General features: G+C 43.2%; 1 protein-coding gene across 1 annotated transcript; it reads left to right on the top strand.

Annotated features, from left to right (window-relative positions):
- Nucleotides 1–441: 441 nt before the first annotated feature.
- Nucleotides 442–23,842, top strand: anapc7 (anaphase promoting complex subunit 7). The gene is made up of 11 exons (XM_060932338.1): nucleotides 442–661; nucleotides 1,007–1,193; nucleotides 6,118–6,237; nucleotides 6,333–6,444; nucleotides 6,554–6,707; nucleotides 8,981–9,123; nucleotides 13,393–13,510; nucleotides 15,462–15,658; nucleotides 15,803–16,027; nucleotides 19,120–19,270; nucleotides 22,685–23,842. The coding sequence occupies exons 1-11, from the start codon at nucleotides 561–563 to the stop codon at nucleotides 22,872–22,874; spliced, it is 1,698 nt and encodes a 565-aa protein (XP_060788321.1). The 5' UTR covers nucleotides 442–560; the 3' UTR covers nucleotides 22,875–23,842.
- Nucleotides 23,843–25,077: the final 1,235 nt, after the last annotated feature.

Raw genomic sequence — 25,077 nt, 5'->3', positions numbered from 1 at the left:
TCGAGGTTTTGCGCGAATGGTCACGCCCCTTACAGCGGAGAGGATTAGCGTGGCCACGCCCCTTCTTAACTCGAGGTTTTGCGCGAATGGTCACGCCCCTTACAGTGGAGAGGATTACCGTGGCCACGCCCCTTCTGGACTCGAGATTTTGCGCGAATGGTCACGCCCCTTACAGTGGAGCGGGATAGCATGGCCACGCCCCTTCTGAACTCGAGGTTTTGCGCGAATGGTCACGCACCTTATAGTAGAGAGGATTACCGTGGCCACGCCCTTCTGGACTCGAGGTTTTGAATGGTCACGCCCCTTACAGCGGAGAGGATTAGCGTGGCCACGCCCCTTCTTAACTCGAGGTTTTGCGCGAATGGTCACGCCCCTTACAGTGGAGAGGGTTAGCGTGGCCACGCCCCCCCGTGCGCGAGCAGACTTTTATTTTGAAATGTAAACAGTCTTCCGGCCATTTTGAAAATCTCGCGTTTCTCTTCCTGCTTTGCTCTGCGTGCTGTCGCTGCTCGATTCGCTTTTTAAAACTTTTTCGCGTGTAATCAGTGATTAATTTCAGGATGAATGTTATTGATCATGTGCGGGACATGGCGGCCGCCGGCCTGCATTCTAACGTGCGGCTCCTGAGCAGCCTGCTGCTGACGATGAGCACCAACAACCCGTGAGTGTTGATGCTAAAGCGCGGATTAGCACAGCTAGCCTTTCCTGCTGTCTGTAACGCGCACAGCTCTGATGAAGCTCTGCGTTTAAACCCCCAGCTCGAGTTGGTTTTGTCAGAAATCACCTGGTTCGCTGAGTTAGCATAACTTGCTCACTAGCTAGCAACAACATGTTGTTTACTGATTGTTTTCAGCCCACTTCCGGTGGAGCCAGGTGTTCATTTTTAAACGGCTCGTTGTTTAAGTTTAGTTTAGTTCCAGTTCACAGCTATTAAAAGCTCAGGACAGGATATTTCCGTGAGCGGATATTAAAGGTGCAGTGTGTGATGTGTGCTCCTGTCCTCCAGGGAACTCTTCTCTCCAGCACAGAAGTATCAGCTGTTGGTGTATCACGCTGATGCCATATTTCATGATAAAGAGTACAGGAATGCAGCCTGCAAATACAACATGGCCCTGCAGCAGAAAAAGGTGCTCAGTAAAACCTCTAAAGTGCGTCCATCCAGCACAGGAGGCACCTCTTCAGTCCAAACCCAGGTGACATGCTGTCTCTCTCTCTCTCTCTCTCTCTCTGCAGGTTACACCAGAGCCACAATCAAATTCAGAACTGAGTTTATTCCCAAATCCATTCTCTCAGACCAGGACTTCACTTTGGCGGTTGGTGCTTAACAATTAAAGCTATAGAGATCTTGCAGTCACGTGACCGGAATGTAAACAGCCGCCATCTTGTCGGTCAGAAACAGCTGAATACTGCTGCACTCGTGTACAGAATGGATCGATTTCAACCGACGGACTACACGGCTCATTTTTCTAATGAACAGATAACTAGATATATGTCTAAAATAAACGATCTACAGATTAGTGACCCTTATCGATTACCGGACGGAGTTTTCACGACCGTGTCAGTGGATGTTGAACTGCCAGAGGTGGAATACCCAGACGTGTATAATTACCTCATTAACTTTCCCTCGCTGTTCAGTGGTGAAGCACTGCGTGCTTATAAATCTCTGGACAGTTATCTTTACAGAAATTCAGGATTTGTCAGCGACTCAGATGTGGCATCTTGTAAACAAGAAAATAACAATCCTCATTGGACGGATAAGTCACTTAAGTATTACTAGTACTGATACTAGATATATCAGTAGTGTCTAGTATAGCACTGACCAGCTGATTATAGAATAGAATAAGGTAATTCCAGCTGTAATTCCAAATCATCCGTCTTGTTTACATGGATCTGGTGTTGGAGAGGTAGAGGCTTGGCAGTGGAGATTTGAGTGGCTGTTTTCTGAGCTTAGTCAACAGGCCGGCTCTGCCTGCAGCCTCGCTTTTGTTTCCTCTCCCGACGCCGCCTCCTTCGCCTGCCAGACCCGATAACAATCCACGGAGACCCCGCTGGTCTCGCTATCTCGTCCGGAATGTTGTGCATGCGATGGAAATCGCTGTAAACCGTCATTTTCTGCTGGAAACCAATGTCCAGTAAGTCCATACGGTTGTAGTGGGTATTGAAGTCCGGTACAGATGAACAACACGCAAAAATACACACAAAAAACGTGCACAGGTAGGGAGAGCTTGTAGCCGCAGCCGTTGTAGTAGAATTGTATATAGTAGGGTTTTCCAGAAGAAAAGGCAGAAGCAGAAGTAGAAGGCGGAAATATGGCGTTTGACCGACAAGGTGGCGCCTGTTACAATCTGGATCGGCTGTGACGTCACATGCAAGATTTTTCAAGTATAGGTCATAGAAAGAATTTTCCCGACACCTAATTATTATTATTGTTATTGGACCTAAAGCTACTGATTCGAATCACAGACTTCCATTTTTATTAGTTTTTTTTTTAAAAGAACAATTAATGAATTTAGGGCTACATGGCCCTAAATTCTCTGCTATTTTTTCCTCGCTTTTCTTTTTTTTTTTTTACTACAACTGTGTCCGAAATCGCTCCCTACTCCCGCACTATATATACCCCTTTTCCACCAAATCAGTTCCGGGCTGGTTCGGGGCCAGTGCTGGTTCACAACTCGTTCAACTTGCGAGCCAGCTGAGAACCAGTTTGCTTTTCCGTAGCTCGCGGTGCTAAGGGAAGCCACGTCATTACGTCGTTGTATACGTCAGTTACGTTGCTACGTTTGCATAAACCTTGGCGCGAATATCGAAGCAAAAACAGCACGGAAGAAGCAGCAGCAGCAACAACAACAATAATAATGATGGATGACTTCGCGTTTGTACAGCTGCTGCTTCTCGTCACTTAAAAATGGCGATCTTTCGCCGTCTTATTGTTGTTGGTCTTAACAACTCTGTCCCCCCCGCTAATGTAAGCGGTTCTTTCCTCTGGCCCAGCAGAGAGTTGGTGCTAGCCTGGAACCGGTTTTTCTGGCCCCAGAGCCAGTTCTGTGTCAGTGGAAACAGAAAACCCGGTTCCAAACTAAGCACTGGCCCCGAACCAGCCCTGGAACTGCTTTGGTGGAAAAGTGGCAATAGTGAGGACGCCATTTTGTAGTGCTGTCTGAAACCTTAGCGAGGATTATTTACACCCAATATAGTGCACTCAAAGTATTTCACAATGCATCATAAAAATAGTGTACAACTGCGAGTTGGCCGAGTGGTTAGCGTGTCCGCCTCTCAGTCGGGAGATCGTGAGTTCTACTCACAGTCGGGTCATACCAAAGACCATTATAAAAATGGTACCGACTGCCATCTGGCAAGCCACACTGCAATACAGATGCGAGTGGGGAGTCAAACTCTTGCGGTTACCAGAGAACTAGTCCCCCACTGTAAGCCGAGCTATGTAATAGGTGAGAGGCCGAGGGCTACGGAGGTCGGTGCCACCCTATGTGCCACATGGCGTGGGAAGGGCTTTTTTTTTTTTTTGATATAGTGCACTCAAAGTATCCCACAGTGTGTCACGAGAAGTAGTATACAATGATGGTCACTAACCAAAGCAATATATCCCATCATGCATTGCGGTCTCAGTGAAAGAAATGAAATTAAAAGTCTCAAATTTGATTTAATAAAAGGCAGCAACAAAGAATAAAGTATTCAACCTTGATTTAAAAAAAAAAAAACCTGAAAAATGCAGGTGCTTTGTATTGATTAGTGTTGGAAATACGCTCCATATAATATGTAGCTATTCATTATTTTGAAAACCCACCAGCTGGCTGATCTGGCATGTTTTAATTGTGCGACAGTAATGACGTAAATACCAGCACAGCAGATTAGTGTCTGAAAGCGATTTAAAAAAAAAAAAAATCATTTTACCAATGAGCTGACTATATAGTCCTCTGTATAGTAATTCCCTATATAGGGAGTAGTGAACGAGTGAGCGATTTCGGATGGAGGATGCGAGTGTGCGAATAAAACATGAAAGACGGAAAGCGAGAAGAAAAGACGTTATGTTGTGTACGAAGGAAAAGAAACGCAGGACCAAACTAATAAATATCGGCGGTCAGCGAGCACCTCGGTGTGATCAGCTGTTCGTTTAGCGACAGAATGATGGAACTGTCAGTGCACGGTCAAAGGTAAACCTGCGCATGAATGCACACATGCACTACGTTCAGACTGCAACCTGAAACGACCCATATCCGATTTGTTGTGAAATCCGATTTTTTTGTTAGGCCGTTCACATTACCAATTATATGAGACTTGTATGCGATCTCCAATATGAACGGAAAACGACCCAAAAGTGTCCCGCATGCGCAAATTGACACGTAATAAGCACATCTACGTAATACGTAAAAAAAAAAGCGCACTCCAAGTTTAATGATTTCTTTTTTTTGTTTGTTTGTTTAATTATCTGGTTAGTGTTAAAGTGTGAGGTCTCGTGTGTGTTTTTGTTTCTGAACTGAAATGAAAACGTGTAGCCTGGTAACGAGGGTTGACTCCTAAATATGTCTCTAATTTCTATATAAGTGCACTACATGTTACTAGGAAGTAATGGATTTTTAAACTCTATATAGTGCACTCGAGCTTCAGTAGGCAGTCGTTTGGGATACGGCCGCTGTATTACCAAACTCTTAATTCAGGCTTAATAATTTGCACATATTTATTTCGTCATATTAATAAACTTTTTCTACATTTTTATAAATATTTATTTAGATTGTTTATAGCCAGCTGGATTCTGCAACTTCTCTCAGCGCTGGCTCAAGGTGCAGAAACACCAGTGCAGTTTGCTATGGAGATGAGGCGAGACCTGGCGATGTGGTTTTTGTGGCGGCGGCGGAACTCACACAATAATCTGATTAACAGCAGACTAATGAGACCGAAGGTGTCAAATTACTGGAAATTTCCAGAACAATCTTATCTTGTAATACAGGATGGTTTAAGTTCTAAATCAGTTATAGAAACTGTTTTATTTAATCAGGCTAACAGATCAACATCCAGGTCCCTACCAAATCCACCATTAGCTTGATCAATTCTATAAAAGTCTATTTAAATTCTGAAAACTGTACAAATGTTGTTGTTTTCCACCAAAGAGGCGGGATTAGCCAACGCAGAATAGTGACGTTTGTCTCTTGTTGATGACGTGTAGGTCGCATGAATGCGACCTGTCCGGTCAGACTGCAGTCGCATGTGAAAATATCGGATATGCATCGGATTTAGGACCACATATCCAAGCGGCCTGGGTCGCATGTGAAAAAATCAGATCCGTGTCGTTCAGATTGTCAATAACAAATCGGATACAGGTCGCATATGGGCAAAAAAATCGGATATGGGTCGTTTCAGGGTGCAGCCTGAACGTAGTCATGGACTTCCTCTGTCTGCTTGACTGCGTGAAACGAGGGATTTCATGCACATTATTTGCTCAGGAATCCCCTCAAATTAAAGAACTTCCCAGCTACAGAATGGCCTTTTTTTTTTTTTTTTTGGCTGTATTACAGAAATAAACATATCACAATGACGGATTTTCAGACTGAACTAAATTTCACCGATTTTATGAAAATTGAAAGGCTTTAAGGTAAAATATATATATTTTTAAAAGACCATAGTTATATAACCAGAATAAAAATAAGAAGAGTCTAAAATAGATTTAAGGAGTACGTGTGTGGGTTGTTTTGAAGTCCAAGCTGTTTAGTATGACCCGGAATGTGCCGACGACGGACAACACATGATGGCATAAGGTCATCACCTGTCAGCCGGATGAGCTAATAATCAGTTTTAACAGCTTCTCTACAACATAGGACATGACTACACGTGGTGATTTGCGCCATAATTTCACAGGGACCCCAGTATATAAGGGGAAACTCCACCCATTTACTATATTCATATTGTTTCTTGCGTTTCGGAATTGTGGTGCGAATCTGCTGTGTTTTTGTTCCTGTAAGAGTTTGTGTCAAGTCCAAGGTTAGGCTGGAGCTCTGAAAAGCAGCGTTCCAAATACCATGATGCTGTATGTTTAACACGGTGCAAGACTGTTTGTTTTATAACTTGATGCAAGGAGACTGTTAAATTTTTTTTTTTGTTCTCCAGAACTTGCCTTCAGAGATTGAGGTGAAGTACAAGATTGCAGAGTGCTACACCATTCTGAAGCTGGACAAAGATGCCATCTCGGTTTTGGACGGGATTCCATCAAGGCAGAGGACTCCGAAGGTGTTTCCGCACTTCCTCTGATAAACCTGATGATGCTTGGTGCTTTACTATGGATTTTACTTACTCGGTTGTGTATGATGCTTGAATCCTGACAGATCAACATGATGCTGGCGAATCTGTACCGAAAGGCTGGGCAGGAGCGATCAGCAGTCACGAGCTACAAGGAAGTCCTGAGGCAGTGTCCTCTCGCACTGGATGCTATTATTGGTGTGGCGCTATACGTTTCTTTTACATATAGTGTTCCGGACAAGAACAGTGAGTCTGGAGCGTTCGTGTACTGAGCTTGAAGTTGAGCTGTGTGTGTTGGTGTTTGTAGGGCTGCTGTCTCTGTCTGTGAAAGGAGCTGAGGTGGCCTCCATGACCATGGATGTGATCCAGAGTATCCCTAATCTGGACTGGCTTTCTGTTTGGATCAAAGCCTACGCCTTCATCCATGGAGGAGATAATCACAGAGCCATCAACACTATCTGGTTCAGAGCCCATGCCATATAGACTTCATATAGCTTATAAAGGGGAACTGAAGTCATTTTTAAACTTGCTTTATTTCTTAATTAACGTGTTATTCAATTACGTTTTCGGTTTTATTATAACCTTATATCGTGACTCGTATTGGCATATTATATTGCACTTATCGGCCTTTTCGGTTTTAGCCATGTCGAATGTAGTTCGTTTGGTCCACGGCAGGCGTCGCTTATACACGTGATCTTCACAAGACTTGTGCGAGACCTCAAACGTGAAGTGTCGGCGCCGCCATTTTGAAAACTGTTTACACAGCGACCAGATCGCCATATCATTCCAATTTAGATTAATGGTGCGTTCATGTGCTATGGGAATTATGGTAAATACCAAACGCCGACATGGAAAGCACACATGAACGCCCCCTCTTGTGGTATTTTCCACTGGGCAACTCGTAGAAAATTTTGATCCACGAGTTGCCGAGATGAGATGAACTTTAACCTTTTCAACATGGCGGCGAGCGGTACAAGACTAGCTTATGAACCAAGAAAGAAGTGGTTTTCACCTACGGAAAGCTGACTCTCACCTTTTAAACGAGTCGTTATGTATATTATATTATTATAATATGTATATTATAGCCTAATACAAAATATTCGGTGGCTGTCCAAAGAACGCCAACAATGATCTAGATACTGGCTACTCTCATTGTGGCTACAGCCAAATTTCCAAAAACTGCGTGGCATTCAATGTGTTAAGAAAGCCTCTACTTGTCATGATGAGGAAATATTCAGCATTATTTACCTTTTGACTTTTGATAACTCGTATTCCTGCTGCAGCTGATGAACAAGGCAATCTATAATTGTTTTAGCCAAATAACAGGCCTGATTCTGAATCTGGTCCACCATCTTTAATTTGTCAACAACAACAAAAGCATGTGAACACAACACACTGGTAAATACCACTTCCCAACTGGAAAACATCATCTTCCCATAGCACATGAACGCAGCATAATTCTGAGATTTGCCAGCTTCGTCAGTGATGATTATTCCATACGACTTCGAACCAACGTGGAGTAGAGAAGAGTTGGAAAGACGACAGGATAAGGACTAGTCCGTCGCGCTGATATTTACGTCATTACTGTCGCGCAATTAAAACGTGCCAAATCAGGCGGCTGGTGGGTTTTTAAAAATAATAAATACATGCATGTATTTTTGTGATAAATGCATATTATACTGAGTGCATTTCCCACAGAAAGAAAAAAGAAAGCACAACTTTATTCATCACACACTTGTGAAATTTCCTCTCTGCATTTAACTCATCTGAAGCAGTGAACACACACATGCGCGCACACATAGCCAGAGCAGTGGGCAGCCATGCTAACAGCGCCCGCCCAAGGTCGTCCCATATTAACCTAACCGCATGTCTTTGGACTGTGGGGGAAACCGGAGCACCCGGAGGAAACCCACGCAGACACGGGGAGAACATGCAAACTCCACACAGAAAGGCCCTCGCTGGCTGCTGGGCTCTAACCCGGACCTTCTTGCTGTGAGGCGACCATGCTAACCGCTACACCACCGTGCCGCCCATAATCCTCACTAAGGTATCGGACAGCACTGCAAAATGGTGTCCACACTATATAGTGCCCTATCTAGTGAGTAGGGAGTGATTTCGGACACGGAAAACTTCTGGCTTGATTACATCAGCATTCGAAAGAGGGCGCGTGCGTCTTTTGACAACATTGGCAGATGTCGGTCACTTTGAATTCCGTTGTACGTTTTACTTCCGTCTTACGATGTCTCACGCAGATCTCGGCGAATCTCGTTTACGGCCATCGCTTTGACATATGGACTGATGTATTACAGAGCATATTTCAAACACTCGTAACTTGCTATAGCAGCGACAAAATAGCTGTCGGAAATGCATTCCGATATTTAATAAAATGAGAGAAATAGAAATTTGATGATAAATTTGCCTTCAATTCCTCTTTAAAGGAATGGCTCAAAAAATAATTTCTCCACTTAACTAAAAAAAAAGGATAATGGAGAGAATATTCTAGCCTTGCTATTGTTTCCTTGCACATCTCCAGTGTGTAAAAAAGCACATTTTGGACATTGAATTATGATGTTTGGGCCGAGTGGAAATGCAGATCCTTTGCTTTAATTAGTTAGTAGTTCTTAAGTATCATATTACATGAGATACAGATGTAACTGGGTGTGAATGTTTTGTTTAATGTTTATCTGGTGTTACTTTATTTCAGTTTTTAAGACAAAACTGTCATTTCCTACAGCTCCCTGGAGAAAAAGTCTCTCCTGAGGGATAACGTGGATCTGTTGGTGAGCCTTGCAGACGTGTACTTCCGAGCCGGAGACACCAAGAACGCCATCCTGAAATTTGAGCAGGCGCAGATGCTCGACCCCTATCTCATCAAAGGTACACAGTTTAATGGATATTTTTCATGTCCACGGTGTGGCTTTGGGTAAAATTTTCTTCCTACATGGATGCAAACAGCGCGCCTTTTGGCGGATGCCGCCTTTTTCACGGCTGTCTGGGGGACTTGTGTGAATCGTGCAGATCTGATGAGTTTTTTTTGGGGGGGGGGCTTTGGAGTGTCTGATTATAATTTCATCAAAGTAAATTCTGTATTAAAATTACTAAATAAGCAAATGCCGTTACAGTCCATGAAACATAGGAAGTATAATGCCACTTTTCCACTACAAACGCGGCTGAGTCGGGCTGAGCCGTGCCGTGCTGAGTTGGGCTGAGTCGAGCTGAGCGGGGCTGTTGGACTTGCATTTCGACTACAACCGCGCTGAACCGTGCTGGCTGGAAGTGGGTGGACACATTGGGTGGAGTTAGCGAAAGTGGGTGGATGTCAGGTGATGTCGTTAAGCAGCGCAAACAGTGACATCAGTGATCTTTTAAGCGGTAGTCTCACGACCCGGATAGTAAACAATAAACATGGAGGACATGGAGTCGTTAGTGTTGCTGGTCTTGGTGCTGTGGCTTGTTGTCACCAACAACGCGGACAGATACTGGCAAGAGCGTATAGATGAGGCGAGGCGCATAAGGCTTCAGAAATTCTTGTAATTCGTAATTCTTCTCCTTCCGGGTTTGCGGTGTTTACAGATCCCAGCGTGCTCGCGGGGCGTGTGTGGGCATGTGAGGACACTCCTCCTCACCAATCAGTGCACAGGGGAGTGTCTGCTCACGCCCCCAGCCTCACTCGGCACGGCTTGGCTCGCTTCAGCCCTACTCCAAAACGGTGCGAGTTTTAGGGGCTAAGCAGGGCTGAAGCGAGCCGAGTCGTGCTGGTTTTTGGTAGTCGAAACGCGAGCCATGTTGGGCTGAAGTGAGCTGAAAAAGGGTAGTGGAAAAGGGCCATAAGTATGAGAAGAAAACAGTAAATCAGAAAGCTGCGCACGTAAAGCCAGTTGGCTGCGCGCCATTATCTGCTGCTGGCTGCACTTCACTGCACGCGCAAGGATTTCCATCAGTCCAACGTAAGTTACGTAATTGGCTTTATGTGCGCAGCTTTCTGACTTACTGTTTTCTTCTCATACTTCCTATGTTTCATGGACTGTAACGGCATTTGCTTATTTAGTAATTTTAATACAGAATTTACTTTGATGAAATTATAATCGGACACTCCAATGCCCCCCCCCCCCCCCCGCCCAAAAAAAAAAACCTCATCAGATCTGCACGATTCACACAAGTCCCCCAGACAGCCGTGAAAAAGGCGGCATCCGCCAAAAGGCGTGCTGCTTGCATCCATGTTCCGAGGCATGTAACAGTTCAGCTAATTCACAATTCATTCTGATTCATGATATTGGGTCCGGTTCACAATTTGATTTTTTTCCCACGATGATTTTTGAAAAAAAATATATTAAATGCAGAACATTTTATTACCAAAAAAGTGCAACATTTATTTTCCTATTCTTTATCAACTTAAATATTCCTTTTGTTAAATCAAAAAAAACATTTTGTTTCATTTTAACGAACAGTAATTTACCCACATTTGTAAAGGTTGCAGTAAAATATAATAGCCTATTGATTAAGCTATTCCTTTTTTTTTATTAAAAATGAAAATGGTTAATAACAAATAGCCCTTTATGAACTTAAAGCCTTCACCTTTTATAAACATTTACAGCCCTGTTTCCAATAATAATTTGCAAATCGTAATTTGTCTACCCTGTATTTCATTGAAAATAGTACAAAGGCAACCTATCAAATGTGAAGCTAAGAATTTATTTTATTATTATTGTTTTTTAATCTGTGCTCATCTTGAATTTAGTGCCAGCAACATCTTTCAGAAAATAGACAGGGCCAACAAAAGACTGAAAAATTTGTGTAAGGCTTAAAAAAAAAAAAAAAAACTAATTAGGTTAATTGTCAACAGGTCAGTAGCATGATTGGGTATAAAAAGAGCATCCCAGAGAGGCGGAGTCTCTCAGAAGTAAAGATGGGGCGGGGTTCACTGCTCTGTGAATGACTGCGTGGGCAAACAGGGTAACAATTTAAGAATAACGTTCCTCAATGTAAAACATTAAAGAATTTGGGGATCACATCATCTATGGTCCATAGTATCATTAAAAGATTCAGAGAATCTGGGGAAATCTCTGTATGCAAGAGACAAGGCTGAAAACTGGCCTTGGATGCCTGTGATCTTCAGGCCCTCAGGAGACACTGCATTAAAAGCAGATACGTGTCTGTAGTGGAAATCACTGTATGGGCTCAGGAACACTTCAGAAACCCATCGTCTGTGAAAACAGTTCATTACTGCATCCACAAATACAAGTTAAAACCAGATATAAACAATATCCAAAATGCTGTCACCTTCTCTGGGCCTGAGCTCTTTTACGATGGACTGGGGTGAAGTGGAAAATTGTCCTGAGGTCTGATGAATCAAAATTAGAAATCATGGGCACCACGTACTCCAGGCTAAAGAGGAGAAGGACTGTCCGGCTTATCAGTGCACAGTTCAAAAGCCAGCATCTGTGATGGTATGAGGGTGCACATAACATGGGGAGCTTGTACATCTGGGAAGGTATCATTAATGCTGAATGATATATACACGTTTCAGAGCAATATACTGCCATCCAGACAAAATCTTTTTCAGGGAAGGCCTTCCTTCTTTCACCAAGACCGCTTTCTGCACATATGACTGCTGGCTCTATAATAAGAGTCCAGGTGCTAAACTGGCCTGCCTGCAGTCCAGACCTGTCACCCACTAAAAACATTTGGCACGTTATGAAACACAAAATAAAATATGACAAAGTAGACCCCGAACTGTTGAGCAACTCGTGTCCGAGATCAGGCAAGAATGGGACGTTTCTCTTTCAAAACTACAGCAATTGATCTCCTCAGTTCCCAAATACGTAGTGTGTATTGAAAGTAAAGGTGATACAACATAGTGGTAAACATGTCCCTGTCCCACTGTTTTTGCATCAAAATGAGCATTTATTTAAAAAAAAAAAACAATTTCTCAGTTTTAACATTTGATATGTTGTATTTGTACTATTTTCAATGAAATATAGGGTTTATGATTTTGGAAATTGTTGCATTTATGTTTTACTCAGCATCCCAAGTTTTTTGGACTTGGGGTTATACAACCTCCATTTTTAATTTTTTTTTTTTTTCCTTCAACTTTCGGAAGTCTGTAAAATGAGAGCTCCAATTTCTTTTCTCTTTAAATTCATTTGTACTGTCAGTTGCACAGCAGCTCTTTCCCATTTTAGAACTGTTTGTTTATTTTTTAAAATGTGTGTTTTTGCAGTGTTAAGCTAGCCGCACACTACGCCGATTTTCAGCGTACCGAGCCAACTGAAGTCGCGAGTCAGGCGTAAAGACTAGTTTTCGGTGGTACCGACTCATCTCACAGCCGATTCGAAAAACTAATCGGGAGCCAGACTGATCGGCGAGAGTCGCTAGCAATAGCCAATCATATCTTTCGCATATAACACGTGACATCATTAAACACAATTTCTAGCGCGAGAAATACGTGTTGGTAGCACCTAATGCAGGTATATACTGTAATTCCATAGACTGAAGCTTTATCCATAGACACAGTGGGCTGGAAAGCCACTCTGCTCAAGTTGTGTGGCTGAATTCCAAATCGCTTTAACTCCCCTATATAAGTGCACTATTTAAGGTTGGAAATAATAGCTCATGCAGCCTAGATAGTGCGCTACATATTCCATGTTGTATCATTTGTAATTCAGCCTGTAGCATCTTCAAGTGTTGGATTTAACAGTAACTATATCCAATAGCCAATCACAAAGCTATTAAGTTGTCACGTGTCGCTTCAATCGCGACTGCACTCGCCAACAGTCGGGGGATATGTGCGTGCCCTGTCGGGAGTCAGCTCTGAAATGGGTCGGTTCGGTACCGCGTGGATCGCCGTAGTGTGCGGCTAGCTTTAGAGCTGTATTACTTCCGCGTAGGATGAAGGGTGATTCTGCCATGTATTCCCGTTATTGTACAATAGTGCACCCTCTGCTGTCTATACAGCACAGTTACAGATAGGAAAAACCAAGGTTGCACAGCCTGATAACTGCAATGTATTTTTTTTTTCTTTGATTCGGCTCATTCAATTTGTTGTGCAATACATCGTTACATGTCTCTTTCTATCAGTTAAGTGTCTTTGGACGCTGTGATGGATGAACACTGATAAACCCTGTGATGTGTTGTGCTGGCTGTTAGGCATGGATGTGTATGGCTACCTTATGGCTCGAGAAGGACATCTGGAGGACGTGGAGGTTCTTGGTGGTCGACTGTTTAATATCTCAGATCAGCATGCGGAACCCTGGGTAATATCTGGGTGAGTAAGATCAACTGCTAGATGCATTTCGAGGTACAGGTGTTTTTCTATTTCCTGGTATGTTTAAATGTATAGTGTATTTTCCTTTTCTTTTGGATGTATTTGTGCCTCTAACCTGCTCCTGTAGCATTTACATGTTGAAATTTGAATCGTCATAAACGTTGTTTTGTTGAAAATGGATTAAAGGAGAACTGAAGTCATTTTTAAACTTGCTTTATTTCTTAATTAACGTTTATTCAATTACATTTTTGGTTTTATTAACCTTATGTCGTGACTCGTATTGGCATATTATATTACACTTATCGGCCGTTTCGGTTTTTAGCCATGTCGAATGTAGTTCGTTTGGTCCACGGCAGGCGTCGCTTATCCGCGCGATCTTTGCGAGACTTCAAACGTGAAGCGTCGGCGCCGCCATTTTGAAAACTGTTTACACAGCGACCAGATCGCCATATCATTCCAATTTAGATTAATTTCGAGATTTGCCATCTTCATCAGTGATGGAGATTATTCCATACGACTTCAAACCATTGGTTAAATGGAAAAAAAACCAAAAAGCTTTCGGACACTAGTCCGTCGCGCTGGTATTTACGTCATTACTGTCGCACAATTAAAACGTGACCGATCAGTCTGCTGGTGGGTTTTCAAAATAATAAATACATGAATGTATTTTTGTGATAAATCCATATTATACTGAACGTATTTCCTACATTAATTAATCCAAAGTACCTGCATCTTTCAGTTTTTTTAAAATCAAGGCTGAATACTTTCTTCGTTGCCACTGCCTTTTATTAAATCACATTTGAGACTTTTAATTTGGTTTTTCAGCGCGACTGCAATGCATGATGGGATATATTGCTTGGGTTAGTGACCATTGTTGTATGCTACTTTTCGTGATGCATTGTGGGATACTTTGAGTGCACTATATAGGGCGTAAATAATCCTCACTAAGGTTTCGGACAGCACTACAAAATGGCCTCCTCACTATATAGTGAGGAGGGAGCGATTTCAGACATGGAAAACTTCCGGCTCGATTACATCAGCATTCGAAAGAGGGCGCGCGCGTCTTTTGGCAACGTTGGCAGATGTTGGTCACTTTGATTTCCGCTGTATGTTTTACTTCCGTCCTACGATGTCTCGCACAGGTCTCGGCGAATCTCGTTTACGGCCATCGCTTTGACATATGGACTGATGTATTACACAGCATATTTCAAACACTCATAACTTGCTATAGCAGCGACAAAATAGCTATCATAAATGCATTCCGATATTTAATAAAATGAGAAATAGAATTTTGATGAGGGCGGCACGGTGGTGTAGTGGTTAGCGCTGTCGCCTCACAGCAAGAAGGTCCAGGTTTGAGCCCCGGGGCCGGCGAGGGCCTTTCTGTGCGGAGTTTGCATGTTCTCCCCGTGTCCACGTGGGTTTCCTCCGGGTGCTCCGGTTTCCCCCACAGTCCAAAGACATGCAGGTTAGGTTAACTGGTGACTCTAAATTGAGCGTAGGTGTGAATGTGAGTGTGAATGGTTGTCTGTGTCTATGTGTCAGCCCTGTGATGACCTGGCGACTTGTCCAGGGTGTACCCCGCCTTTCGCCCGTAGTCAGCTGGGATAGGCTCTAGCTTGCCTGCGACCCTGTAGAACAGGATAAAGCGGCTAGAGATAATGAGATGAGATGAGAATTTTAATGATAAATTTGCTTCAGTTCCCCTTTAAAGGAGATCTTGTAGCATACAAGTGCAAAAAGTGTCAGCTGTGATGATTGATTGGTTACTTGCATCATGGACAATAGCTAGTTTGTTTGAAAACCCTCCAGTTTTAATCCTTCTGTCATTCAGCATTGACTGTGTCGTCTGTCGCTGATGTCCTGTCAATCATCCGTAACAGAAGGCTTTTTTTTTTTTTTAATCTACCTCCTTTCATGCTTTTTTTTTTTTTCCTGTTTTTCTCTCCAGGTGCCACAGTTTCTACAGTAAGCGCTATTCTCGTGCACTGTACCTGGGGGCCAAAGCCATCCAGCTGAACAGTAACAGCGTGCAGGCTCTGCTTCTGAAGGGTGCTGCGCTGCGCAACATGGGCCGAGTGCAGGAAGCGATCATTCACTTCCGGGAGGCCATGAGGCTGGCACCATGCCGTCTAGACTGCTACGAAGGTAGGAGCATCACTCCGTGAAGACTATCGAGAATAATCAGATTATACTCTGAATGATCAGTGGTTTACCGTAATAATTACCGCAGCACATCTGTGCGATCAGTATCTAATGTGGCTTGATTTATATTTTGACCTGCGTTCTTAGGACTGATTGACTGTTACCTGGCATCCAATGGCATCCGTGAGGCAATGGGCATGGCCAATAACATCTATAAGACACTTGGTGCCAATGCCCAGACCCTCACTATTCTGGCCACGGTGTGTCTGGAGGACCCCATGACCCAGGAGAAGGCCAAGACCCTGCTGGATAAAGCCCTCGCGCAGCGGCCAGACTACATCAAAGCCGTGGTGAAGAAAGCGGAGCTCCTCAGTGCGTAGCCACTTCACCTGAAATGCCTGTTACAACTATTGTTTATTTGTCGAATGCTTCTGAGAGTAATTTTACTAATGTAAGAAATAAAACACTAGGAAACTTTCTGTTATGTAAGGGATAATGTACAGCGAGTCGGTCATTATTGCGAATTATTATATGGCACAAGCTACTTCCGGTAAAATCGTGCGCTCTGATTGGTTCCTTGGCAGGCAGACTTTTCCCGTAATACCCATCGGCGATTACGGACTTTCTTTCCAAGGCGCTGGCTGTCAGTGTTGCAAAAAAAAAACAAATGAAATGACAAAGAAAAAAGAATTTGGAAATCAGAAATGGCCGAAAGACAAACAAGAGTCACGGAGTTATTCAAGAAATGAGCAATGAAGAGCGTTCAGAAACTGCTAACAGAAATCCAGTTTTGAAACCGCTAGCCGTTTATTCTGCATACGTGACTCAACTACATTACAAATGTGTGTCAGATCACAGAATCCAGGGACACATGTCCGCCCGGGGGTATTTTGAGTTATTGACAGATTCAGAAAGGACAGTTTCTAAGCTTTCCAATGATGCCTTCCATGTGGAGATCTGACAATATTTGAAGAATGTGTGGCCTTTTGAAAGTGTATACTTCTTAAAACAGAAAAGGGAGAAAATCACCCTCAAAGTTTTCCATCTCAGCTACTCTGGGTGTAGGGCGGGCACATAATGGTGCTCATTTGCATGACATTAAGGAAAGCCCTACCCCCTACGAGCTAGCACGATGCTACTTTCATGTAAACAAAGATCACCACGTCAATTTTCCTTCCATGCAAAGTATGCCCAACACAATTATGAAGTACAAAAATAAGTCCTAAAGTATACTTTAACGTTTTGTGGTTGAAAAATTACTCACACCGTAAGAAAGATAGATAGCACGATGATGACACAACTAACACAATGCTAGTTTCATGTAAAGCCTCGGTCACAACCGGCCGTACCGTGCTCCTACGGCCGGTCTACATGCAAGAAACGCACGAGAGTGCGCAAGAAACGCACAAGAGCGCGCGTGTAACGTGCTGATTTTCTAGCCGCAGACCGGCCGCAGAGGTTCGTTGTCATGTCAAACAAACTCTATGGGCGCTTACGTTTTTTTCAGGTTGCAAGACAAACTTGCGGCCAATGTGTGTCTTTCTCCGTGAACAAAAAAAAAACGCAGCAATTTGGGAAACGCCAAAAATCGCACGGCCAAAAAATCGTACGTCCGGTTGTGACCTAGGCTTAACCAAACCACAACACTCTCCGTTACATGCAAAAATAACCACACAGCCTTAGATTAATAAACTTACCCCATCAGAAAGAGAAACGTCGCCTTGCACACACCAATGCCTCCGATGGAAAGTAATCCTAGAACGGTCCGTGTATCATCCGATCATTCAAGTATTCCATTCAATCTGGAAAACGAGGTTGAGTTTTTTTTGCTAGAAATGGTCATCTCCGATGTAAATACCGAGTGTCTGTTTGCTTCGCAGTGTTTCAGCTCCTCTGCGCTCTGTTTAGCTTGCTCATTCCATAGTGAAATTACATGCCTGTATGCAGCTTAAGCAGCCACGAGCTCAGCTCGTATCATACAGCTGATTCACAAAAAAACAACAACAAAAGACTTAAATCATCATGTGAATGGCCCATATGGTAATTTACCCACATCCCCCAGCAGGCTACAGTCCTGACAAAAACGAGACAATTTGCAACAAAAATGTATGCTTTTCCAACAAAACAATCTATTATCTGAAATGCTGATTGCATTCTTCAAGATCTCAACTTGCACATGATGGGAAAAAAACAAAAATCACAAATTTCGGAAAAAAAAAATGCTTCTTTTGCGATTATCTCTGATTCGTTTCGGCCGACATGTGTCTCTGGATTCGGTGAGGGGTCACATATGTGACTATAATGAGGCGTGATGCTGCTTTCAATGACCGTCTATTTTAATCTGAGAAATTAAAAAGCCATATAATAAAGTCCTTATTAAAGGAGAACTGAATAAAAAATTTTTTATCATCAAAATTCTATTTCTCTCACTTTATTAAATATAGGAATGCGTTTTTGAGAGCTGTTTGTCACTGCTATAGCAAGTTATGAGTGTCTGAAAGATGCGATGTAATATATCAGTCAATATGTCAAAGCGATGGCTGTAAACAAGATTCGTTGAGACCTGTGCGAGACATCGTAGGATGGAAGTAAAACGTACAGCGGAAATCAAAGCGACCGACATCTGCCAACGTTGTCAAAAGACGTGCGCACCCTCTTTCGAACGCTGATGTAATCAAGCCGGAAGTTTTGTTTGTTTTGATGGCGATTAGGAAAGTTTGAAAAAAGTCGGCAGTAATCGTCATTTAAACTTGTTTTTGTGCAATACTTTGTTTGGAAAAGAGTTTTCAAAATGGCGGTGCTGACACCTGGCTGACACTTCACGTTTCGAAGTCTCACACAAGTCTCGTGAAGATCGCGCGGATAAGCGACGCCTGCCGTGGACCAAACGGACTAAATTCAACACGGCTAAAAACCGAATAGGCCGATAAGTATAATATTTAATTGCAGTTAGTTGCCAATACGAGTCACAATATAAGGTTGCTAAAACCAAAAACGTAATTGAATAACACGTTAATTAAGAAATAAAGCGAGTTTAAAAATGACTTCAGTTCCCCTTTAACGTTGCTTGCTCAGGCTTTATGAGACCTCGCGCTAAGTTAACTCGTCTTCGACTCCTTCAGTATCATGCTAGTTGAGTGGAATACATCTGATGTACCATGAAAAAAGCCAGCCAATGTTATTTAAAGAATTAATGATGGGGCGTTCAAATGTGGTCTGATGCAAAGCAGAGTTGTGATGATTTTCCAATGCGAACATGTCCCAACATTGATATTCCTCTATACCACAAGTTTGTCAATGATTACAATTTGTGTTATGATGATAAAATGCTGCTTGTTAGAGAAAAATCTCCAAGCACACCATTCTTAGACTTTCCTTTGGTGGAGAGCGTATAGGAACAGCTTTATGTCTGAGTATGGCATTGGCGCTTTCATTAAATGTCCCTGTGTGTTTGTCTTATTTAGGTCGAGAACAGAAATACGAAGAAGGCATAGCACTTCTGCGGAATACACTGGCCAATCAGAGCGACTGCATGCTGCACAGAATGCTGGGAGATTTCCTAGTCGCTGTTAATGAGTATCAGGAGGCCATGGACCAGTATAGCATAGCCTTGAGGTGAGCTGGTCTTCTTTTACAAGCAGCATTTTGTTGATATGAGAGGTCCGAGGAGAATGGTCAGACTGGTTCAGACTGGTAGGAAGACTACAGTCACTCGGTGATGACTGTGATGAGCAGAACAGCAGCTCAGAACGCACAGTACGCCAAATCCTGAGGCAGACGGGCTACAGTGGCAAAAGACCACGTCAGGTTCCACTCCTTTCAGCCAAGAACAGGAATGATAATTACTGCAGTCATTAATGTTTCAGCTGGCAACAGTTCTTTTAGCCCAAATGATGCAGTGAGTAGCTTCTCATTTCTTAAACAACCTCATCAGGAGATGTATCCTGTGCTCATGGGAAAGATGTTACCGTGTTTCAGAAGGGTCAAATTACTGGCCCGCATCAAGCAAAGAAAACAGCTAAGGAGATTGCTAGATTTACTGGAATTGAGTTAAGAACTGTCCAGCACATTATTAAAACCTGGAAGGATAGCGGTGAACAGTCAACTTCGTGGAGGAAATGTGATTGGGAGAAAAAGGATCCGGGTGGCACGGTGGTGTAGTGGTTAGCGCTGTCACCTCACAGCGAGAAGGTCCGGGTTCGAGCCCCGTGGCCGGCGAGGGCCTTTCTGTGCGGAGTTTGCATGTTCTCCCCGTGTCCGCGTGGGTTTCCTCCGGGTGCTCCGGTTTCCCCCACAGTCCAAAGACATGCAGGTTAGGTTAACTGGTGACTCTAAATTGAGCGTAGGTGTGAATGTGAGTGTGAATGGTTGTCTGTGTCTATGTGTCAGCCCTGTGATGACCTGGCGACTTGTCCAGGGTGTACCCCGCCTTTCGCCCGTAGTCAGCTGGGATAGGCTCCAGCTTGCCTGCGACCCTGTAGAAGGATAAAGCGGCTAGAGATAATGAGATGAGATGAGAAAAAATCATCGACAGTCGAACTCATGGCTATGTTTAACAGTGAAATTAAACGCATTTCCACATGCACAATGCAACAAGAACTCACAGGATTGAGATTAAACAGCTGTGGGGCCACAAGAAAGCTACCTTGTTAGTGAGACTAATTGGAAGAAAAGGTCTTAATTTGCTCGGGAGCATAAAGATTGGACTCTGGAGGAATGGAAAAAGGTCGTGCGGTCCAATGAGTCCAGATTTCCTCTATTCCTGAGTGATGGGCGTGTCAGGGTAAGAAGGGAAGCACATGAAGCGATGCACCCATCATGCATAGTGGTCAATGTATAAGCCTCTGGAGGCAGCATTATGATCTGGGGTTGCTTCAATTTGTCAGATCAAGGTTCAGCAACGTTATGGGGCAATAAAATGAAGTCAGCTGACGACCTGAATGTACTGAATGACCAGGTTATGAATGGATTAGATAGGGTTTTTTTTTTCCCCCCCTTCCTGTGATGGCGCGGGCATCAAATTAAGACTCAAATTGAGTGTGTGGTTCAGGAAGCATGAGGAAACAGTTTCACAGATGAATTGGCCACCACAGAGGCCTGACATTAACCCCATTGAAAGTCTTAGGCCAAGTTTACATTAGACCGTATCTGTCTCGTTTTCTTCGCGGATGCACTGTCCGTTTACATTAAACCGCCTGGAAACGCCGGGAAACGGGAATCCGCCAGGGTCCACGTATTCAATCCAGATCGTGTCTGGTCCGGTGCTGTGTAAACATTGAGAATACGCGGATACGCTGTGCTGAGCTCTAGCTGGCGTCGTCATTGGACAACGTCACTGTGACATCCACCTTCCTGATTCGCTGGCGTTGGTCATGTGACGCGACTGCTGAAAAACGGCTCGGACTTCCGCCTTGTATCACCTTTCATTAAAGAGTATAAAAGTATGAAAATACTGCAAATACTGATGCAAATACTGCCCATTGTGTAGTTATGATGGTCTTTAGGCTTGCCATCCTTCCACTTGCAAGTGGTAAGTGATATGCGCTGGGATCACACACACAGCGGCTCAGTCCCGAATCACTGCTCGTGCGCTTCACTCGCGCGCTGTGAGCTGCGCAGGGCCGGAGTGCGCACCCTCCAGAGGGCACTCGCTGTTCAGGGCGGAGTGATTTGGAGCGCAGGATGCCTGCGGAGCCGAGCGTATCCGTGTATTGGTGTTGCTGTGTGCACGCAAATCGTTAATCTGATGATCCGCTGATACGGTCTAATGTAAACATGGGCTTAGGGATGTGCTGGAGAAGGCGTTACAGAGTGGTTCAACTCTCCCGTCATCAATACAGGAGCTCTGTGAAAAATTAATGCAGCTCTGGAAGGAAATAAATGTTATGATGTGTAAGGTTGTTAAAACAATGGCATGGTGAATGTACACCGTAATCACAGCTAAAGGCGGTCCAACAAAATGGTGTGGGGTTTTTTTTGTTTGTTTGTTTTTAAATCCCCTGCTGGCTGAAAGGCCCGAAGGGGGGGATTATGTCGTGGTCATGTCTGTCCGTCCCAGGAAGGGCGCTCACCTTCTGAGATTAACTCCTCTCACAATTTTTGGAGGAATTTCACAAAACTTGGCAGGATTCTTTGTTATATGTCGGTAATATGCATATTGTAATTTTGTTAAGTTGGGTCACATTTTACCAGAGTTATGGCCCTTGATTCACACAATTATAATTTGACAATTTCATGAGTGTGTTTTCCTTCTGACATCAAGTCCTCTCACAATTTTTGGACGAATTTCTCGAAGCTTGGCAAAAGGCCTTGTTGTATGACGGTAATACGCATATTGTGATTTAATTTCCTTTGTGAAAATTTTCCCAGAGTTTCGACCCTTGATTAAAGAACTTGTATTTTGGCAATTTCCTGAGTGTGTACGTTCTTCTGAAATCAACTCCTCTCTCAGTTTATGGAGGAATTTCACCAAACTTGGCAAAAGGCTTTATTATATGACAGTTATACGCATATTGAAATTTTGTTTAATTTGGGCAAATTTTACCAGAGTTATGGCCTTGATTATTAACAAACTTGTACTTTTGGCAATTTCATCAAGGTGTGCTTGCTTTCTGAAATCAACTTCCCTCACTATTTTTATCCCCCGCTGGCCGAAAGGCCTGAAGGGGGGATTATGTCGTGGCGATGTCCGTCCTGGGAAGGGTACTCACCTTCTGAAATCAACTCCTTTCTCAATTTTTGGCGCAATTTCACAAAACTTGGCAGGATTCTTTGTTATATGTTGGTAATACACATCTTGCAATTTTGTTCAATTCAGTCGCATTTTACCACAGTTATGGCATCGTTGCCAGCGGTGGATATTGTGCTCTCAGAGCCCTTTTTGGTCGGGCAGTGTAGAATCTAATCTAAAAGAGGTTTAACTGGGTTAGCTTCCTTGTAAGAAACTCATTTTGACACAAAATGGGTCAAATGATGCCAGTAGCACTTTTTTCCATCCATCTGAGTGATGAGTGTTTTTCCGTCCCACAGCCTGGATCCAAATGACCAGAAGTCTTTAGAGGGCATGCAGAAGATGGAGAAGGAGGAGAGCCCTACAGACGCCACAGTGGAGATCGACGGGGACGACATGGAGGGCAGCGGAGAGGAAGGCGACCTTGAGGGCAGCGACAGTGAGGCAGCGCAGTGGGCCGACCAGGAGCAGTGGTTTGGCATGCAGTGAGTGGCAGCACTGATCTCCGATCAGCCACCTCCTGACTCGTCATCATTCAGCAGGATGTAAAGAACACAAACTGATCCTGGATCGGCAATTAACTCTGGAGTTTATGAGCCTGGCCTACAGCTAGTGTTGTAGCGCCTCCTGCAGGCTGGGAGCCATGTCGTGTAGGCCAGAGTACAGGAAAGCCTGACGCATCTGTGTGTAAACATGGACGATATTGTCATGGGTAATGGTGCGCAGTTATAAAGAACAGCACTGATGCTTTCAAACACTTGCCACTGTGGAGTAAAATCAGTGCCCTTATATCAGGGTCGTCTTTTGCTTTGGGACAGGTACACAGCTCTGCTCTGCGTCAGTGCTTCAGTTTTAAATCTAATGATTGTAGTACTTCTGAACACCTTGTTCACTTTCCAGTTTTGCCATAGCAAGATCTCTCACAAAGCATTTTCAAATGAACTTCAAACATGAGCTTAATCACTCGTTTGCTCTTAGGAGGTAAAAACAAAGCCTTATTGTCATCACTTATGTTTGAAACCATTGATTTTTCTTATTGAACTGCTCTTTACCCCCCTCCCGTGATGCCAGAGTGCCACATAACCACTACGCTCTTACAGAAATTATAAAACTACAGAACAAACCATCCGACTCGCATCATATATATTTCAATATAAACAAATACTGTGGTTCAGGATGCTAATTTTGATTTTAAGATGGCCTTGTGAACATCTCTGAGCAGCCTTTTCCACATGGTTCCTATGGATGTTCAAGAAAAACAAACTCTTCTAAAAGGAGAAAACCTTTGTTTCCAGTCAGCGTATTTGATCAAATTGTGTTCACGTAGCCTGACGTGCTCTCTGTGGTGTGACTTATTTTTTAATCTGATGTTTATAACAATATCATATCATTGTGAACTGTGAAAAAAAACAAAACTATTTTTCAATGTTAACAAATAAATCATGATGGATTCCTTAGTAGCTGTCAATCCCACACTTTTTATTATTATTATTTTTTTTATTAAAGCTAATAGTCCTATTAAACAGTTCCACCTCCTTGTGGAAAGTATCGATGATCGTTTTCTGGACGACTGTCGAGTCAGCAGTCTAGAATCCCCCTGACTGTGGTTCTGTACTGAACGAGTCCAAGAGATACATGACGTTTATACTGTTTTTCTCAAACTCAAAACGAAAGTGTCATATTTTAAGATGGGAGGTTTTTTTTTATGCTGTAGGCCATAATTATAAAAATTAAAATAGAAAAATGCTTGAAATGCTTGGTTACATGGAATGAGGCTAGAATATATTAAATTTTCACAATATTCTAATTGGTTGAGATTCAGGAGTGTGTATGTGTGTGTGTGTGTGTGTGTGTGTGTGTGTATATATATATATATATATATATATATATATTGTGTGTATATATATGTGTGTGTGTGTGTATATATTCTATCCACATTCAATGGATATGAGCAATGGCATGCTGTAATTTGGCTACTCTACTACTAGGATATCAGTAGTATGAGTAGACAAAAACAAATGGCGGAGCGTGTCGCTGCACCAACCGAGGACGAAATAAAAACTCGAAAATAAAACCCCCAAAAAAGCAACAAAATATGGAATGAAAGTATTTGATGGTAACACTTTTTTTTTCTTTCAAGAATTCTAGCATTTTTCACAAATTGCTACTGTCATTTCACCGGTTTGTTGGCATTCATCTTCAAGCATAATTTAAAAAAAAAAAAAAAAGACTGGTTCAAAAGCTCAAAGAAGTTTGCAAATTACAGAGCTGAACTGTCCAAGGAAGAATTAAAATCTCATCTCATTATCTGTAGCCGCTTTATTCTGTTCTACAGGGTCGCAGGCAAGCTGGAGCCTATCCCAGCTGACTACGGGCGAAAGGCGGGGTACACCCTGGACAAGTCGCCAGGTCGTCACAGGGCTGACACATAGACACAGACAACCATTCACACTCTCAGTCAATTTAGAGTCACCAGTTAACCTAACCTGCATGTCTTTGGACTGTGGGGGAAACCGGAGCACCCGGAGGAAACCCATGGGGAGAACATGCAAACTCCACACAGAAAGGCCCTCGTCGGCCACGGGGCTCAAACCCGGACCTTCTTGCTGTGAGGCGACAGCACTAACCACTACACCACCATGCCGTGAAGAATTAAAATGTCGAAAGCTATTCTATACCTCAGCAAGATGAT

This window comes from Neoarius graeffei, chromosome 10 (genome assembly GCF_027579695.1).
Source record: "Neoarius graeffei isolate fNeoGra1 chromosome 10, fNeoGra1.pri, whole genome shotgun sequence".
Classification (NCBI taxonomy): domain Eukaryota; kingdom Metazoa; phylum Chordata; class Actinopteri; order Siluriformes; family Ariidae; genus Neoarius; species Neoarius graeffei.
This window is presented reverse-complemented; position numbering and strand designations above follow the sequence as displayed.